General features: G+C 39.8%; 1 protein-coding gene across 4 annotated transcripts in view; it reads right to left on the bottom strand.

The window, feature by feature from the left end:
- ddx3xa (DEAD-box helicase 3 X-linked a) overlaps positions 1-14,497 on the bottom strand; it is a 56,617-nt gene that overhangs the window by 16,243 nt on the left and 25,877 nt on the right. For 2 of the 4 annotated variants that reach the window (XM_059968266.1, XM_059968265.1), the window contains exons 4-5: positions 4,066-4,266; positions 297-420 (exon numbers count right to left, since the gene is read on the bottom strand). In XM_059968266.1, coding sequence (XP_059824249.1) covers positions 297-420; positions 4,066-4,266 — 325 coding nt within the window. The remainder of the gene's footprint in view (positions 1-296; positions 421-4,065; positions 4,267-14,497) is intronic. The other 2 variants (XM_059968267.1, XM_059968268.1) reach the window with 1 other exon arrangement.

Raw genomic sequence — 14,497 nt, 5'->3', positions numbered from 1 at the left:
GGACATCACTTTAGTACAGACAAGGAGAAATTTCTTTAGCCAGAGGGTGGTGAATCTGTGAAAATTTTTTAAAATGCAAGTTGACAGGTTCTTGATTAGTCAGAGCATCAAAAGGTTAAGGGGAGAAAGCAGAATAAGCAATTGACTGGAATAATAAATTACTGTGGTTGAACAGACTTGATGGGCCAAGTGATTTGATTTTGCTCCCAATGTCTTAATAAAAATCAGTTACATCATAAATAAAGCAAACAACACAATTGATTTCACTGGGTTATTTAGTATCAGATTCAACTCACCTTCCTCTTCCACGATCGTTGAAGAAACTTGATTTTCCCCTGTCAGCACGTGATCCAAAACTGCTGTATGGATCTCTGACATCCTTGTTGTTCCATCCTCCGTCATTTTTATCATAGCCAAAACCTGTCATTGTTTAAGATATATTATTTCCCTGAAAATTCAAGATCTAAAGCATGCAAAAGCTGAAGGATGGTTATGTTTAAGTGGTGCTTCAGAAATGACAATTTTGGCAGACTATAAAGCACAAAGCCTCTATCTGCAGACTGGCCACTGCTATTAAAATAGCCAATCAAAGATTTGAACGAATAGCTCCAAATGCCCTCAGACAGCAAAAAAATTAAGTGTAAAATGTCTGGTGCAACCCAAATTTTATTAATACAAATTGAAAACATTCACCTGTTTTACTGAAAACCCCAATTCATTTTCAAATTCCAACAGAATTTAAATGTTAGAACTATGCAAAGTACAAGGTCTTTGTAGTCTAGCCATGAAATTACAAACATTACAAATCTCTGTATGCATTACACTTCTGAAATTCCTACCACCTTTAGAGGAATAGCATGAGGGCAGAACTTAATTGTCTGATGAATGGTCACATGCATATGCTTGTCAAGATTTAAGAGAAAGAGAATTCTCTAATGGAGGAATTCCCTAGACAGTGTAATAAGTTTACATTTACTAAAGAATAAAAATCCAATATTAATTTAATTTCGGCTTAGACCACTGAACAGAAGAAATGGTAATGCATATTCTTCCGCCTGAACACTCGACTTGAGCAGAACTTACTGCTAGAGCCAGAACCTTACAGGTCTTTCCATTTTCAGAATAGTTTAGTGGTCTTCAATCTAAAAATTTAAATAGAAGCTGTCTGCAAAATTAAAACCACCACTGCAGCCAATTTTCAGTTTAATTTAGAATTGTGTTCTAGTTTGGCACCACAAGTCATGAAATTGTTTGTCCTTCCCACCCACCTCCCACACTTCATTAAACAATGAGCATTTTCAGTACCATTGCATTTGCATTAAAATCAAGACAATAAATTAAACTGTGCTACGAATATTAATTACTTAATATTGTACGGTAATTGACCATTTTTAGATGTGAACTACTAAACTAAGCAGAACTGCCAAAAAACCCCCAAAATAATCTTAGATTTCCCAAGCTACAGCCATCTCCTGGTCTGTAAATTTTTTCATTCTCATTTTCATTCGTATCTCCATACAAAGCAATTGAGTAAAAGCAGTAATTTTTTGGATTAACTGCAGGTTGAACAGTATCATTTGTTTGAACAGGGTGGGGAGGGTAAAAGAGAAGTTATCTACATTTCAGATCAAAACTATGGAATGAAAATACAAGTAACTGTATGTATACATTAGGATTTGGAACAAAGAACTGGAGGAACTGAATGGGTCAAGCAGCATCTTTGAAAGCAAAGGGATAGCTAACATCCTGAACAGAGACCCAGTATAAAGATATAACCTGAAACACTTGGCTCCACAGATGCTTGACTCACTGAAAATAGCCAGAATAAAAATATGGGAAATAAGACAGGTCACAAGCTGAAAGAATTTAGCAAATGCAGTGGAGAGATACATGAATCTTTGCATCAACTGGAAGAGGACACTGGATGATGGTGAACGAGAAGGTGAAAGATATGAAGAGTGTGGTCCCTGCAGAAAGGGGTGGAGGACAAAGTTAGTGGTAGCATCTTCATACAACTTGTGGTAATAATGAATGAAATTTGTACTTTCAGCACTGATCAAGGCAGACAACTAAAAACCTTAAAAGGAGCCTTTACTTCCATGAAAATGGAGTGTTACCCAAATAGCATTTAGTTTCTTTCAACTGTAGCACCAAGGATAAGTTTTCCCCATTCGCAATTTGGAAGCATATGGCTACCCAGTGAAGAGAGCCCATAATGAATTATTTTATGATAGACAGCAAACGCTTCAGAGAACACTTGAGATAGCTCAGGCTAGTTCCATCCCACTACCAATCAAGTCACATTAAATATTCCTAATTTCCAAGTTCCTAAATACAAGCTCAAATTGCTGAAGGATCTGATGAAGGGCCTCGGCCCAAAACATTGACTGTTTACTCTTTTTCATGCTGCCTGGCTTACCGAGTTACTCCAGCATTTTGCGTGTGTTACTTTGAATTTCCAGCATCTGCAGAGTTTCTCAAATTGATTAAGTATATATTACCCAGCCCCACTGATACTTCAGCCACTGCCAAACCTGTTCATGGCTAACTACAGATCACCAAACTATCCTAAACTCAGCTAGATTACTGGCATTACCTTTATTTATTCCAACAAGCCCCAATCTATGCAGCTTTGTAAGTAAAATATATCATGCAAATTACATGAGTCAATTCATTAGAGCGGTTCAGCTGGCAGGATAGACCATATCAAATGTTTATGCATGTAAATTGGCATTGTTTTAAAGAAATCCATCCAAGGTACTAAATTTTAGAGCTATGGGTATTGAATTTCTATGCTATCAGTTACCTTACCATTCAATGCCCATTTAGATTGATATCAATTATAAATTGTTAAATTATAGATCATAATCAAGTGCATCAACTGATAAAATTTCATGGAGTCAGTATCATTGATAGCCACATTCAAAAATCTAGTTTGCTTTGGCCAATAGGTCTTTTTGGTCAAAAAAAGCACATACTCAGGTTAATAAATTTTAGAAACCCAATAATCATCACCTCCAACTTCAAAGTACAGGTTTTGCAGAGATTGTTTGGGGCATATTTAAATTGCATCATTTTACAAAAGCTGCAAAACATTTACACTAACTATGACATTTCCAAGTTCAAAGTATTCAAGTGTAAGCTTTGGTCAGGAGCACTGCAACATGTTCTCCCTGATACAAATTGAACTCCAAAATTATTCTAATAAAAATGGGAGATTTCAGATCGACATTAAAAATATACAAATGTCACATTATAAGCACTGTGGGTTATCTTAGAGCAGTGTGTTAAACAGCTCTCACAATTCCATCCTTGACATGGTATACAAATTCTATCTATAAAGCAAAAACAATGGGCTGTACAATTGCATAAATAATGACTAATCATTGGCAAGGAAAATGTAGCCCAAGTTCTCCAAAATGAGTGCTCCATTAATCCAAATATGGAATCCAACAACTGATTTACTATTGCTTGCAATGCATTTTATCCTTTTTGCAATCTGTTGAGGACATTGAACTAGCTTGCATCTAACAAGCTGTCACCCTCCTGAAAAAAATAATCAGCCTTGAAAGAATGATTAGTACAGAGCAATCAGGAATACACTAGAACATCTTTAAGGATTCATCTTTGTTAGGACATGCAATTCATATGCTCCTGGTAAATGCCTCAATTAGGGGCTTGTGGAACAAACTGTAGAGTTAGATTGATTGCCTGCTAAGATTAAGGATGGCATAGACAGGACCAATTTAAGTAGTTTTACTCAAACTAGTTTCCTTCAATTGTCCCACTTATACCTGCCTTCAGTTACCCTGTCCCCAACACTGGGATTACCCCATTTTTTGTATTAAACTTTCCTTCAAGCGATCTTAATTAACTGATTAATTGAGCTAAATTAGAATAAACTACAATTAAAGCCTTGAAATAGCTTGGCAAATTTTTATTTTTAATATAATTGTTAGTATCTACTACCCATTAAGCACCCCATTTCTCCATCTATAATAAGCTTCTATAGTAGATCTGATTCAACAATCAGCATTATACTCCAATAAGGCTAGTATTGCACACCTGATCCAGCACTTTGCTGGGCACCAGGATTAATTGTTCGATTTCGATAACCTCCTCGGCCACTTGTGTCATTTCGACTGGATCCTCTACTGTTGAACCCACTGCGGTCACGGTCATAACCATTTACCCGACTGTCTCTTCCATCATGGTACCCATTCATTGAGCCATTTCCTCCACGTCCAGAATCCCAGCTTGGTGAATCTTACAGTTTGCATGAGGGGAGAGAAAGTTAGCTTTCAACAACACCAAAATGATCAATGAGATTGCATTGTACCTGCAAAATGTTTGATCAGTGTAACCAACAGCACCCAGTTCCAGAATTCATTTACCTCCCCCACTGAGCACTATACATCCATAAATGAAGCAGCTGCTCAGTGGGGGTGGAAATTAGCCATTACATTCCAAGAGTCAATCACCCAAGCAACTTGCTCCTTAATTTTCTTTCTCACATGTTCAGTTTGAGAATTTTCTACTAGTTAGTCTCAGCTACAACAGTTTTAAATATTCAACTGCTGAAAACCTGTTAGGATTTTCCCAGTATCACACCTACCTTTGAAGTTTCATAGGAATTGGAAATACCAGAGACCAATTCAAATGCTTCCCAATCTAGGATTTTATCTGCAATGCTACATCAGAAGTGCTCATTAAGAGGATATTAACTGACCTCAAATGCTAAAAATAAAATCAACCTGCAGAAGGAGAAGTATTTTAAGACTTGCTAGAGCTCAGGGTGGCAGTAGAAAAAGCTATGTTAGTTTTCCTAAACCAGTCATAGCTTAGCTTTAGCATTTAAGCCTCACTAATTCCTTTCTTTATAAGCCTATAAATTATCAGAATAATGCCCAATTGACTGCTGAGTGTATTTGCATTCAGGATTAAGCGTAGGGATGCAAAACATGTTTCCAGTACTTTGGTCTAATAAGCAACAGGTCTATTACTTAGCTGCTGCCATTGCAATTTAGGCTTCAAAACTCAGTAAGTCTACATACAGTAGAAGACTTACTAAGAAATGCAAACTTTACCAAAAGTGATTTTACAATCTATGCTATCACCAAACTCCCTCTGCAGGCTAAACCTAGAAAACAAACCCTTGACATTTAAAATTCACTGCGAACTCAGCACCCTTATTTCAATGTGCAGGCAGTCTGTGCTCATCCAACAGCTGACCAGGTCAGTAAATCAGAATTCTGTAGTAATTTAGATCATTCTGACCTCTTCCTCCTCTACAGTTCAACAACCTATTCAAATGCCTTCCCCCCCCCCCCCACATAGAATTTTGCAGTGTTTTCCACTGATCTTAGATCTCAAACTTAAAGTTTCACTGTTAGTCCTACAGGAATCTGAAAAAAAAACTGCATTGTCAAGATTCACCCAGTTTACCAATACTTATTCAGCTAAATTTGTGACAACCTCAAGCTTAAGTGCAGGTCCACACTAGGTTATAAACAGTAGACTTATGGACACCCTATGTGAACAAGTGTTTGAGTAACTACCAGGATGTATTTGCTGCATATGGGACTGCAAGTATCTTTTGCGATGAGGAAACAAGGCATTTACATGTGGTTCTTCTGTTCAACTCCACCAAACCATAATTAAGGACTGTGTTAGAGCAAGCAAAGTTTGGAGGTGTCACAGTACAGTTATTGCCAGATGCAAATCAAATAAAGTCAAACTGAAGATCCATCATTCTTTAAACAAGTCGCATTTGCATTAGATAACCATGACCACATTGCCTAACTATCATTACATATGGTAACCTGCATGTAACTTCAAATTAAATCATCCAAATATTAAAACCTCAAAGGAAGCTTAAGTGTTAGTCCAATTTTGTTCTATTCAGCTTCTTCACTGAAATCACAGGACATAGCACGGATTGTCAAGAGTCCCAAAGTTTGAAGCCAAGAACAAAAGTTCACATTGCACATAGCATTGAAGTCTTGAGTGATGAGAACTTAACCTGGGATGAATTTTACAAGCACTGGAAAGACATTTTTAGAGTCAAGAAAAAGTATCAGAAACATTTCCCAGTGTCCGACAGCAACTTGCTGATTTGCACAATAAATCTAAGTCAAGGACAAAACAATGGAATAGATTCAGAGAGGCTAGACAGACTGCAGACCCCTCTCCCCCCCCCACCCCAATGATGGGAACCAATGGGCAACCTTAAGGGGTTTAAAATTATGGGAAGCTTAGATGAGACATTGTAGGCTTTTTACTTGGACAGGGGAGTTTAAAATTGGAGGTCAGAGGTTAAAAGGCTTTACAGGTTTAAAAGATACCCAAGAGGTCAGTTTATTTTTTAAAAAAAGGTAAATAAATAGGTAAAAGGTGGTAGTACAATTACAATGTTTAAAAGTCATTTGGACAGGTAAGAAGAAAATAAGTTTAGAGGGATATGGGCTAAATTAAGTGCAGGCATGTAGGACCAGCTCCAGAATACACACTCATTGATATGAATGTTGGGCTAGTTAGCTGTAGCTCTGAATACAAGGAACAAGTGAGCCATGTAATTTTCACTCAGCTTCCAGATGAACAGAACCAACTTCTTGATTACCAAAACAGGGAAATACAGTTCTGGCAAATTTCTACCTTGTACGAAGTCCAAAGCAAATAAAAGTCAACTTACCTATACCAATGAAGCACTGGTTAAACTGCATCCGAACAGATATAATTTTCAAATGTGTTACCAATAGAGTCAAACCGCTAAAACCAATTTGTTATCAGCAACTGGTTGCAGGAAATTGGGCATTAGCAACATTGATTAGAAAAGCAGAAATCTTGTTTAATCCAAAGCACAAAGATGCTAGTTTAAACTTAAATGCAATGCAAAGTTATGGTAAGTAGGACAAATTTGATTTTTCGGTAACTGGAGGCATTCTTGTAATATGAAACCTTCTCAGTACTTCAGTAGAACAGCAACTTCACAAAAGCGAAAGATCAGGAAGAATATAACCATTAGGAAATCTAGGATGCAGTTTGAGGTCAGCACGATTCTGTCTAATAAATGGAAATGTAGATAAGGATAGCCAACAGTTCACTAATGAAATAAACACTAAAAACAGATGAGAAAATTTCACAATTTCTAGCATAGTTATCTTCAAAAGCAAAGCAGCATTCTTGAGAGTACTACTGACACTGGAAAGTTAAAAATGGAACAATGTGGTGCTGCTAGTATAAGCAGTGGAAAGCAAAACATTCATACAAGTGTGGTAATCTCAAATACCCTAGCACTGCAACCAACAGGCCTAAACCATGTACAATAGCCCAACTTGTAAAGAATGGTGTTGGGGTGGAGCCATGCATCTAAATCAACTTGGGTATAGTTAGCAAGTGAGCTTACCAATTCAGAAATTAAATATCACTTGTTCTATCATAATCAGGTTATCCGGACTAACAACATACAGTTATAGGAAAAGTGGGATTTAAACATCAATATTAAAGTATATACAAGCAATACAAATTTAGGCATGGAAAGTGAATGTGAACAGGAAGAATATCCCTAATTCCAAGTGAATAACAGGGACTTAAACTTTGGTACAAGGGCTGTGACGCACAGTGCTAGCCTGTTCGTGATCCAAAACAGGAGGCAGGGTAGACTGCAGTAGAGCTTCAAAAGGCAAGGGAAAAACAAAGGAATGGGCAAGGATGTGCTTACATTAAAGGGGATTATCCACCTTGGTAGAAAAATTTCAAAATAGATACTGACACCTAGAGACCTCATGGATCACCATACATTTACAGCAAGAGTAGTTCACTTATCTTTAGAAGAATGCTTCAGCACAGTGGTAAATTTATACCATTAAACAAGCAAATGATCACATTCATCTCCAAGGATGAATATACATATGACAGGGTGAAATCCAAGTTCAGAGATTCATTTCTAGGAAAGGGAACTGGAATGGGGAAAACTGATTTTAAACTAGACCCTTATTCATCTTTAATGATCTCAAAACAAAATTTGTTGGGGCCAACAAGATTATGTGGTTGATCTGATTTTCTGTTCAGCAACTAAGTGCAATGAAGCAGAAGAAACCCAAGATGTCAACATTAAAATTCCATCCTATGGAATGTTACTCCACCCCATGAAAGCCAAAAAGAATACACAACCAAAAATTGTTTAAAAGTAATTAGGTGCTCCCTCTTGACAAAGTACAGAGGACATCAATTTTCCAGAGAATTAGGAACAAAAAGAAATTTGTTCTCCAATATTAGCAATTATGCCCTATGTCACAAGTATCTAGCAACCAGTGAATGCTCTGCACATTTTTAGGTCAGAGCCCTGAACCAATTCATAACTTACACCCTTCATCACAACTAGCAAGTTCAGACAAGATCAATATGACCAATTTCTTCAGGGAGTTTGTGAACACTAAGTAGGTACTGCTAACACAAATCTGAGGGGAAAAAAAAACACTTGCAACAGACCATCAAATTCACTGACCTGGAAATTTAAAAAATCAAGAGCAAAGGGACCAGGTTGGGGAACTGGAGATGCAGCTCGATGACCTTCTTCTCGTCAGGGAAAGAAGGGAAGTGAGAGAGGACCTATAGGCAAGTAGTCACACCAGGGCCTCGGGGCACAGATTAAGTGGGCAACAGTCAGAAGAGGGCAGGACAAGAGTCAGACTACCCCAATGGCTGTCGCCCTTAACAAGTAGTCCTGTGAGTCTTGCTTTGGGTGGGGGGGGGGGGGGGTGAGAGGAGGTGGGACGACCTAACAGGAGGAAGCAACAGTGGCCGCTCCTTTGGCACAAAGTCCTTTTTGGCCCTGAGGCTCAAAAGGGTAGGGTAAAGATGAGGATGGCAGCAGTGATAGGGGACTCTATAGTCAGGGGATCAGATAGCTGATTCAGTGGACACAGGAAAGAAACATGGACGGTAGTTTGCCTCCCAGGTGCCAGGGACCAGGATGCTTCTGATCGCAAACATAATATCCTGAAGTGGGAAGGTCGTGGTACATCTTGGAACCAACAACATAGGTAGGAACGGGGAGGAGGTCCTGAAAACAGACTATAGGGAGTTAGGAAGGAAGTTGAGAAGCAGGACCTCAAAGGTAGTAATCTTGGGATTGATTACTGCCTGTGTCATGTGATAATGAATATAGGAATAGAGTGAGGTGGAGGACAAATGCGTGGCTGGGGGACTGGAGCAGGGGCAGCGATTCAGAAATCTGGATCATTGGGATCTCCTTTGGGACAGACGTGACCTGTACAAAGTGGACGGGTTGCACTTGAATCCGAGGGGGACCAATATCCTGGCAGGAAGGTTCGCTAAGCTATTGGGGAGAGTTTAAACTGGAATTACTGGGGGGGGGGGGGGGGGGGGGGGGGGGGGGGAGAGAGAGAGGGAGGGAGGGGAAGAGGAGAACCAAACTGAAGAGACAGAGGAAGGGGCAGTTGGCTCAGAAACAGAGAATGCTTGGAGATAGCGTGAGAGGGAGGATAGGCAGGTGATATAGAAGGGAGACGCTCAGACCAATGGTTTGAGATGTGTCTATTTTAATGCAAGCAGCATCATGAACAAAGCGAAAGAGCTTAGAGGTGGATCAGTAGAAGCTATGATATTGCGTTCATTACAGAGGCCTGAATGGCTCAGGGGCAGGAATGGTTACTTCAAGATTCAGACTTTAGATTCAGAAAGGACAGGAAGGGAGGCAAAAGAGGTGGGGCTGCAGAAAAGGAGGAAGTCATGGAGGGGTTGTCAATGGAGTCTCTCAGTGGAAGTTAGGAACAGGAAGGGGTCAATAACTCTACTAGGTGTTTTTTTTAAATAGACCACCCAATAGTAACAGGGATATCGAGGAGCAGATAGGGAAACAGATTCTGCAAAGGTGCAATAATAACAAGGTTGCCATGGTGGGAGATTTTAATTTCCCAAATATTGATTGGCATCTCCCTACAGCAAGGAGTTTAGATGGGGTAGAGTTTGTTAGGTGTCTTCAGGAAGGTTTCCTGAGACAATATGCAGATAGGCCTACAAGAAGAGAGGCTGTACTTGATCTGGTATTAGGAAATGAACCTGGTCAGGTGTCATCTCTCAGTGGGAGAGCATTTTGGAGATAGTGGGATCTCCTTTAACATAGTACTGGAGAGGGATAGGAATAGACAAGTTAGGAAAGCGTTTAATTGGTGTAAGGGGAAATATGAGGCTATCAGACAGGAATGTGAGAGACATAAATTGGGAACAGACGTTCTCAGTGAAATATACAGCAGAAATGTGGCAAATAGTAGGCAGTATTTGTGTGGTGTTCTGCATGGGTACATTCCAATGAGACAGGGAAAGTATAGCAGGGTACAGGAACCATCTACAAAGGCTGTTGAAATCTAATCAAGAAAAGCTTACAAAAGGTTCAAAAAAAAAAGAGAGCAAACTAGGCAATGGTAAAGATCTATAAGTATATAAGGCTAGCAGGAAGGAGCTTAAGAATGATATTAGGAGAGCCAGAAGGGGCCATGAGAAGACCCTGGCATGCAGGATTAAAGAAACCCCAAGGCATTCTATAAGTATGTGAAGAACAGAAGGATAAGACGTGAAAGAATAGGACCAATCAAGTGTGACAGCGGAAAAGTGTGTATGGAACCAGAGGAGATAGCAGAGGCTAATGAATAACTTTGCTTCCGTATTCACCATGGAAAAGGATCTTGGAGACTGCAGGGATGATTTACAGTGGATTGGAGCCCTTGAGCATATAGACATTAAGAGAGGATGTGCTGGAGCTTTTGAAAAGCATTAAGTTGGATAAATCACCAGGACAGGACAAGATGTACCCCAGGCTACTGTGGGAGGAGGGAGATTGCTGAGCCTCCGGCAATGGCATCAATGAGCGGTTCAGGAGGTTTGAAGGTTTGCAGATGTTGTTCCCTTGTTCATAAATCCTGCCTCAGGATCTTTTCCATCAACTTACCAATCACTGAAGTAAAACTCAGTGGTCTATAATTTCCTGGTCTGTCTCTACTCCCTTACCTGAATATTTGGAAAGGCATAATATAATTAGGAATAGTCAGCATGGCTTTGTCAAAGGTAGATCGTGCCTTATGAGCCTGATGGAACTTTTTTGAGGATGTGACTAAACACATCGATGAAGGTAGAGCTGTAGATGTAGTGTATATGGATTTCAGCAAGGCATTTGATAAGGTACTCATGCAAGGCTTATTGAGAAAGTAAGGTGGCATGGGATCCAAGAGAACATTGCTTTGTGGATCCAGAATTGGCTTGCCCACAGAAGGCAAAGAGTGGTTGTAGATGAATCATATTCTGCCTGGAGGTCAGTGACCAGTGGTGTGCTTCAGGGATCTGTTCTAGGACCCTCTTCTCTTTGCAATTTTTATAAGTGACCTGGATGAGGAAGTAGAGGGAGTAAATTTGCTGATGACAAGTCTGGGGGTGTTGTGGAGTGTGGAGAGCTATCAGAGGTTACAGCAGGACATTGATAGGATGCAAAACTGGACTGAAGTGGCAGATGGAATTCAACCCAGTTAAGTGTGAGGTGGTTCATTTTGGTAGGTCAAATACGATGGCAAGACTCTTGGCAGTGTGGAGGATCAGAAGATCTTGGGGTCCAAGTCCACAGGACACTCAAAGCTGCTGTTCAGGTTGACTGTGGTTACGGAGGCATACAGTGCATTGGCCTTCAACTGTGGGATTGAGTTTATGAGCCAAGAAGTAATGTTACAATTATATAGGACCCTGGTCAGACCCCACTTGGAGTACTGTGCTCAGTTCTGGTCACCTCATTACAGGAAGGACGTGCAAACCATAGAAAGGGTGCACAGGAGATTTACAAGGATGTTGCCTGGATTGGGGAGCATGCCTTACAAGAGTAGGTTCAATGAACTTGGCCATTTCTCCTTGGAGCGACAGAGAATGAAGAGTTGACCTGACAGAAATCTATAAGAGGAATTGATTGTGTGGATAATCAGAGGCTTTTTGCCAGGGCTGAAATGGCTAACACGAGAGGGCAGGGTTCTAAGGTGCTTGGAAGTAGGTACAGAGGGGATGTCCCAGAGAGTGGCGAGTACGTGGAATGGACTGCCGGTGACAGTGGTGTAGGCAGATACGATAGGGTCTTTTAAGGGACTCCTGGATAGGTACACGGAGCTTAGAAAAATGGAGGGCTATGGGTAACCCTAGGTAACTTCTAAAGTACATGTTTGGCATAGCATTATGGGTCGAACATCTGACCAACAGTACAAGCTCTTATTTGAAATATACCCACAACAACACTGCTGGTGGTTGGTGGCAACAAGAGCATACCAGAATTATGTCATTCCTATGGGTCGAATGTATTGTGCTGTAGTGGTTTCTATGTTTTTAAGTACAGGTTGAAAACTATTTCAAACATGACATGCAATTTTTGTTCCTTCAGTCTCCCACCCAAAAAGCAGGATTCTATTGATGAAAACTGTAGTTGCTAACTTTCACTCTTGGCGTTTCTTTACAACATGCTACATCATTGCTTCCAAACATCTTTCCATATATGCTCTGCTGTCATTAGCCCAATTTAAACAGAAAATTTATCTCCAGAATTAAATTGTACATGCATCGTTAGTACTCAGTTCTGCTCTCATGCACTAGTACTAAGCATTCTAACCAGCTCTCTTTACAGCTTTGTTACCCACCCCTATCCTGTCAGGAATCTATGAAACATCTGACCAACAGTACAAGCTCTTATTTGAAATATACCCACAACAACACTGCTGGTGGTTGGTGGCAACAACAGCATACCAGATTTATGTCATTCCTAACCAATTAACTGTAGGCAAAACTGCTGGCTCACATGATTTTTCCAATATGGAACAATTTGCCCAAGAAACAGTAAAGACTACAAACTACATCTGGCTTTAAAACTGGGAAGATCAAGTTATTAAAGCATGTTAGTACCATATGTCAAATAAATAAAGGATGTGCTGTGTTACAGTAAAGACACCTAGTAGCCATCTTTAAGATTTAGCGCAGTCTAAATTAATAATTTTAAAATGTACTTGTTAGCATCCAGTGGGAAAGATATTTTCAAAATGACATTTGTTACTTGAACAGTAACAAATCTGTCAAGAGTTCTGCACAGGACTACATAAATTGAAGCCATCATGCTTTTTCCACTCAAGTGCAAGAAAATACAGACTTACAAATCCTCAACATTGAGAAATTAAAAGAGCGACTTGTTCCGAGTGGATTACAAGCTGCAAAAGAAACAGCAACTGTCAAAATTCACTAGATGCAAATCATTTGCCCTAGTGTGAGCATTAAATTGGAACGCAACTGATGCGGTACAACTTGCTTTTGGAAGTATTACTTTCAAGCAAATTCTAATGCACAGATCAGAAAAATGCAGGTCTTACTCAAACCCAAAGGTGGTGAATTTAATATGGCACACCCTTAATACCAGTGGGCCAATCCAATTCATGGAGTGTTCCTCCCAGTCAGATGAACCCAAAGAGCACATTTAATTGAAATAGTGCACCAAATGCAATATTGACAATGCACTAGTCAATTGTTGACACATTTTGGAGATAAAAACAGTAAGAACACAGCAGTTCCATTTGTCATAAACCAATTCCTAAAATTCCTCATACCATTGCTTTTTAATCATTTCAAGTTTAAGTGCCTAAGTACAGCAGCAACTAGTAAACCAGGATAAGAAAGTTCATAAAGCCAGACAGGATACACCTCTGGTTACTGAAAGGAAGAGATTGTACTTCTGGTGATGATCTTGCAAACTCTTGGCCTCAAGAGTTGTACCAGAGAGAGGCAAATTATATTCCTTTGTTGAAAAAAAGACAATAGGAATAATGAGAATTATATACCAGCAAGTCAATTCTCAGTATTGGCAAGGGGCAGGGCATGTCTTACAAATCTGACTGAATTACTTACGTGACAAAACTATTAACAAAAGCAAGCAGTGGACATGGTGTACATGGATTTTAGGAGGCATGTGACAAGGTTACCCATTGATAGTTCACAATTGGGAAGCATGGGAACCAGGAAAACAGCCAAATGTATCCAGGAATGGCTCGTCCACAGAAGGCAGAAGGTGGTAGTTGATGTAATGTTATTCTTTCTGGAGATCAGTGATTGGTAGTTGTCTGCAGCGATCTGTTCTGAGGTCTCTGCTCTGTGATTTTTAATAAGTGGCTTGGACCAGGAAATGGAAAGGTGGTAAGTTGTCAAATGACATGAAGGCTGGTGTTGTGGATAGATTAAGGGGTTATCACAGATTACGACAGGATGCAGAGGTGGGCTAAGAAGAAGCAGATGCAGTTCAACCAGGAAAAGTGTGGCGTGCTTTGGAAGGTGAAGTTTTAAGTTTCGTTTTTGGGGGGGGGGGGGGCCACATCTACAGACTCCCTCTAAGTTGCCACGTAATTGAAAGGAACTGCTAAGGCATATAATGAACTGGCTTCGTTAGTTGGGGTATAGAGTTCAAGAGCAAGGT

Source organism: Hypanus sabinus, chromosome 4 (assembly GCF_030144855.1).
Source record: "Hypanus sabinus isolate sHypSab1 chromosome 4, sHypSab1.hap1, whole genome shotgun sequence".
Taxonomy (NCBI): Eukaryota; Metazoa; Chordata; class Chondrichthyes; order Myliobatiformes; family Dasyatidae; genus Hypanus; species Hypanus sabinus.
Note: the sequence above shows the minus strand (reverse complement) of the source record. Positions and strands in the feature narration are given on the sequence as shown.